The 6,266-nt window shown below is 35.7% G+C and overlaps 1 protein-coding gene across 1 annotated transcript; it reads left to right on the top strand.

Annotated features, from left to right (window-relative positions):
* Nucleotides 1–2,281: 2,281 nt before the first annotated feature.
* LOC143603917 (NAC domain-containing protein 17-like) lies at nucleotides 2,282–5,883 on the top strand. Its single transcript, XM_077080575.1, has 3 exons — nucleotides 2,282–2,947; nucleotides 4,328–5,176; nucleotides 5,489–5,883. The coding sequence occupies exons 1-3, from the start codon at nucleotides 2,791–2,793 to the stop codon at nucleotides 5,881–5,883; spliced, it is 1,401 nt and encodes a 466-aa protein (XP_076936690.1). The 5' UTR covers nucleotides 2,282–2,790.
* Nucleotides 5,884–6,266: the final 383 nt, after the last annotated feature.

Genomic DNA, 6,266 nt, shown 5'->3' on the forward strand with positions numbered 1-6,266 from the left:
TTTCAGTTAACAGTGTCAAAATCCGAATAAAGAACTTAACAAACCCTCACTTCCACAAGAAAAAAAATCAATACTCAGTAGTTAAACATGAATGCCGTACATTTTAGTTTATGAAAAACGCTGTCATTTTACCACAATGCACGCGCACGAGCCAACCTTGCATATAAAAATGCCAAGGGTGACAACAGCAACAACAAATGAATAAACAACAAAAAAAATTCCTTTACTTTTGGTATCGTAACCAATGTAATGGAGACCACGTAGACTCGCCGCTTCGACACTTGGGACCGACAACGCTCAGGGTTTATCAACGTCTGAGTTTCATAGACTGAGGCCACCCCATTGGACCACTTCAATTTTTATATTTTTTTGTAACGAAAACCAACCTAAGTCGCCCACCTCAATGACCGGGACCGACAAAGTCCACTTTAATTTTTATATATTTTTTTGTTTATATTTTGTTTTAGTTCCGGAACTAATTAGTGTCTTTCTGTTTTATGTTTTCTGCTATACATATTACCCACCTAAAGTTAGTTTAACACAAAATCTTATTTATACGAGGTGACTAGGTATCTCGTCCAGTTGTCTTGTACCACGAAAATATTGGTCAACAAAATGACCGAAGAATTTAAATGTGTTACATCTAAGTGTGAACAATGCCTATATATGTCTAAGTTGGAGTGATGTGATGCAAATGCTTGACTGAGCATGTATCACTTGAAACTTGAAAGTGAAATTGTGACACCACTTAGCCTAATATGTACATATAAATAAATAAATAAATAAATACGCACAATAAGTGAAGGATTAATCTTGAATATTAATAAAGTTAAGGGTTTATTATGATTTATTTATTTTACTTAATTGAATTGTAGTAGGTTTAGAAAAAGGTATATCTTGGAAAGCACGTTTAGTAGTCTATATATAGGGTCTAGATTATTAGTTTTATGAGAGAGTCAAGGAGTCTCATCTCCATGTACGTTTGATAAGTTCGTGAAGTTTGTTTGTTATGTTCGTTTGATTATATAAAAAGAGTCGTGGGTTGTCACACCAATATATCGTGTTCGTTTGTTTGATAAGGTTGTTTGATATGATTGTTTGATCCGTCTGGGCCAACAGTGAAGTCCGCTTATAGAGAAATGGGACGGGTTATGCAAACCTTACCTCTATTTTTTAAGAGATACAAATCCTACATCAAAAAGAAATTCCTGACTTTACATTTTTTTTTTACTTTTTAACATAACATAAAGTGCATGCTACTAATTTAGCAAATAAGAAAGGTGACATGTAGTCAAAGGGAAAGCAAAATATAGACCGAACTATCATGTTCTACATAAATTTATATAAATATAAACTTAAAGTTATTATTTAATAAAAAGAAAATAATGTAACTTCAAACTTGAAAGTGAGTGAATATGCCATTTGTCAAACTTTAAGTAGTGCAAGTATCATCACCAAAGTTTGGAGACATCTTCAACGAAACTTCATACTCACCCATACATAGTTAAAATCTTAAATTTGTCATCTACTCATCTTTGTTTCTTTCAACTTTCTTTTTCTTTTTTTAAAAAAATATAAGATTATACATGTTCATGAAAATAAAGGTATAACATCAAGCATAGTGGATAAGGTATCCCATGCATTTTTCTTCGTAATGTTGGAAAACACCGCTTTTTAGGCGTTATGGGGGTAGCGTTTTGGGGAAGCGTTTTCTACATGAGTTTGTGTGTGGGGAGAGGAGAAAGAAGGGAATAAATGTAATTATTTGTAGGAGAGTTATGGCGTTTTGCCCACTACGCCACTTTTTGCATAATTCTCAATTGATGGTGAGGTGTTTTGACTACACACGGTCTAAGGATAACAATCTATACACTACTAGCCCTTATCAGAAAACAAAACTAATTCGTTTAAAAATGCATTTATTAATCCTTACTTTTACTTAGGCCATAACAATGGCATGACTAAGTAGCTCTAAAACATCAGACACAACAAAACCAAAAGCATTAAACACAAAGATATAAAGACGTGTTGGTTCTCAAGACACACTCAAGTCCAAAACCTGACTTAACATAGAGTTTTTTCATAATGGCGGGTTGCCTCTTTGATGATGTTTTTGGGTATGTCAGACTTGAAGCGTCAAAATCAGTGTAAACATTTGGCATCTCATCCTATTATCCTAAGAAGACTCACTTAGGTATTGAAGTATTGAAGACGGTTTCAAACGCAACAAAAAATTATCAAGACATACGGGTAAATATGTCAATTACAAAACTTTAAGGTAGCTTCCTAGATACTCATCATCCATCCATTCACCCACCAAATAAAAACCCATAAACAAACCAGAAAACACATAACCCACAAAATCCCCCCAAATTGGGGGTCTCAATTTCTTTCTTGTTCAACACGTTTCCTTCAATTCCCCCAAATTCACTCTCCGATCAACCAATTACTCTAATCCGCCACTCAAATTCACTCAATTGATCGATAATTTTACAAACCCAGATCCCAATTTGGTCTAATTTTTCAACCCACCACTCAAATTTAATCAACTGATCAATTATTCAGAAAACCCAGATCCCAATTTGGTCTAATTCACTCAATTGATCGATAATTTAACAAACCCAGATCCCAAGTTGGTCTAATTCTCCAAACCCACTTTCCAATTCAGTCAATTGATCGATTATTTAGCAAACCCATATCCCAATTGGTCTAATTCTCCAAACCCACTTTCCAATTCAGTCAATTGATTGATTATTCAGCAAACCCATATCTCAATTTGGTCTAATTTTGATGGGTTCTAAGTGTTTTCCACCTGGGTTTAGGTTTCATCCGACGGATGAAGAACTGGTTTTGTATTATTTGAAGAGGAAGATCTGCCGGAGATCGCTTCAGATGGATATTATTGCCGAAGTTGATGTGTATAAGTGGGACCCAGAAGAGTTACCTGGTATGTCAATACTTAATAATATTATTACTGTTTTAGTGTTTATTGAGTGTTGTTTGTTGTGGGTTTTGTTTATTGTGTTGATTGAAGTATTTGATTGTTTAAAGTTTTGGTTTTTGTGATTATTTGTTGGTTTTGACTCTTTTGTGGTGTATACGAGCTGGGCCCGAGGCTCGAGTTTGGCTCGTTTGACTTACGAGAGTTTGAGCTCGAGTTTGACTTGTTTCAAGCTTTTTTCTTAAGCTCAGCACGGGCTCGGCTTGTTTATTATTTATCGACGGTTATTTGTTTTTTGTTTATTGTGATGATTGTGCAGTTTATGATGCTGTTTAATTTTTGTGATTATTTGGTGGTTTTGACTCTTTTGTGATGTAAACGAGCCGAGTCCGAGCTCGACTAGGCTCGAGTTTGGCTCGTTTGACTTAACAAGAGTTCGAGCTCGAGCTTGGTTGGTTTTGAGCTTTTTTTTATAAAGCTCGGCTCGTTTATTATTTATCGACTGTTATTTGTTATTAGTTAGGGTTTGTTGATATTATGAAATGCTTTATTGATTGATTGATTGTTTTAGGTTTTGATTTTATGATGTATATGAGCAGAGCCCGAGCTCGACTTGGCTGTTTGGCTCGTTGACGAGAGCTTGAGCTTGGCATGGTTGTAGCTTTTTGAATAGAGCTCGGGCTCGGCTCGTTTGTTATTTGTTGTGTGTTTTGTTTATTGTGATGATTGTTTAGTTTAGGATCTTGTTCATTGAAGAATTTGATTGTTTTAAGTTTAGAATTTTGTGATTATTTGGTGAATAAGTTTATCAAACCAATTTAATCCGTTATTAATAATAGCAAGGTATAAATACAAGAAAAGGAAAAGGAAATCGGTTACAAGCTACATATCTGGAATATTAAATATATAATAAAAATTAATCAAACCTATTCAAACTATCTTAATATAAACGAGAGTTACATATTTTAAATATTGAATTTGTATGAACTCTTTGGAGGGAAACCGTTAATGGTTATGTTCTCTAAAAGTTTTGACTCTTCCGTAGTGTATACGAGCCGAGCCCGAGCTCAACCAGGCTCTAGCTTTGGCTTGTTTTGATTTACCAGAGCTCAAGTTTGGCTTGGTTGGAGCTTTTTTCATTAAGCTCGAGCTCGGTTCGTTAACTTACTAGAGATTGAGCTCGGCTTGGTTGGAGCTTTTTTAATAAAGCTTGAGCTCAAATTGTTTATTATTTATTGACTGTTATTTGTTATGAGTTTTGCTTGTTGTGCTGATTGTTTAGTTTAGGATTTTTTTTGCAAGTATTTAACAAAAGTAAGCAACTTTTTGGTACTTTTCAAGTCAAAATCGGTCAAAGTTCTAATATTATTTCTTTATGATATGCAGGGCTATCTAAGTTGAAAACCGGGGACCGACAATGGTTCTTTTTCAGCCCAAGAGATAGAAAATACCCGAACGGTGGAAGATCAAGTCGAGCCACAAGGAATGGTTACTGGAAAGCAACCGGTAAAGACCGAGTCATCAAACGAAAATCATCATCAGTCGGGAATATAAAAACCCTCGTTTATTATCAAGGCCGTGCACCCTCGGGCCTAAGAACCGATTGGGTCATGCATGAGTACACCTTGAATGAAGAAGAACTCAAAAGATGCCCGAGTGCTCAAGAACACTATGTGTTGTCCAAAATATTCAAGAAAAGTGGGGCCGGGCCTAAGAACGGTGAGCAGTACGGTGCACCGTTTGTTGAAGAAGAATGGGATGATGAAGATTGTTTGGATATTGATTCTCTTTTGGCCCAAAAGCCCATTTCGGACTCGGGCCCTGGCCCGATAAATAAATTCGAAAATATAAATACACAAGAAGAAACGGGCTTTTCGGATGATATTGTCGCGCTTTTGCATAAAATTATTGACCAGCCCGAAGCTCTTCCTGAACCCGTAACCGAGGGTTCAACGAGTCATGTCGAGAAAGATTTTCTTGAAATCGATGATTTGATCGGTCCAGAAATGGGAATTTGTGACCCGGTTACTGATTTTAATTCGTTATCAGAGTTCGACTTTTACCATAATATGGACAATTTGGAGTTTGGGCCCGGGCCCGGTGGGCCCGAAAACGGTCACGAGTTTCTCGACGAACTTCCAGTAAGCTACAATCTATGGAATCACTGTGATCAAAACGTTAGCAGCATGACGAGCATGCAGACAGTTAGCAGGCCCGTTTCCAACCTGTCATCAGGTACTGAATTTGTACCCGAGATTTCTAAACAGGACGTGTAAATGTGAAAAGATAATATATAAGTAACTAATAACTCGATACTAGTAAGTTTGTAGAATAATATTTAGTCGTTTATCATGTCGTTTTCTTTTTTACATTTTTTCTAACGTTATCGGGCTCATGATCAGATGGATAATGGGCCAATGGCAAGAGCTCTCGAGGCCAACTCGTGGAGTTCAAGACCAAGCTTTCTTAGCCCGTTTCATGAGCGGTATAATATCATTAGCTGATAATGTGTTTTTTCTCCGCGTTTTTCGTGGTTTTTAATTTTAGGTGTGGTAATCGAAGGAAACGTCGCCAAACCCGAATATTATCTAAATCTAAATCAATGTCCCGAAAACACGGACAATAATAATCCGGATTCTCAGTTTTCATCTGCTTTATGGGCTTTTGTTGATTCAATACCAACCACTCCGGCTTCCGCCTCAGAAAGTAGTGCACTTGTGAACAGGGCGTTTAAGCGAATATCTAGCTTTAGCAGGGGTAGAATTGTAAATTTAGCTTCTTCCGCCTCGACCACTAGCCGCACTACAACCATGGCAAGGTTAGGAAAACCGAGTTCAAGTAGAAGTATTGTGTTTTTTTCGGTTCTTGGTGTGTTGTTTGCTATATTATGGGTGTTTGTTGGATCGTCTATCGTATTGTTAAATAGATTCGTGTGGTTATAGTTAACGCGGGTGTAATCGGTTTGAATTTAGTTTATAACGTGTTAATATAAGTAAGATTTTATAAATAATTAAAAGTATTAGAAGTATAAAATTATGTTTATATAAATTTTTTTTATTAGTAAAACATCTAAATAATCTGCAAATTTATTACCATTCTAGTTTATTTTTGATTTCCTATTTGTACCATTATCACTAGAAACAATGTGATTGATCTATTAGATTTTTGTATTTTATTTATGTAATTAAGGATGTTTATGATCCAGTCTGGTGAAAACGGTTATTAGTTTGGTTTTACGGTTAATTTTTTAAAAAAATCGTCGATAGGTTTATAAATGTTCAAATTAGAGTGGTTTTGTATATGGTTAACAAAAAAAACGATTTTC

This window comes from Bidens hawaiensis, unplaced genomic scaffold (assembly GCF_021521415.1).
Source record: "Bidens hawaiensis isolate Kalapana, Puna unplaced genomic scaffold, B.hawaiensis_p1.1 tig00063334_1, whole genome shotgun sequence".
Classification (NCBI taxonomy): domain Eukaryota; kingdom Viridiplantae; phylum Streptophyta; class Magnoliopsida; order Asterales; family Asteraceae; genus Bidens; species Bidens hawaiensis.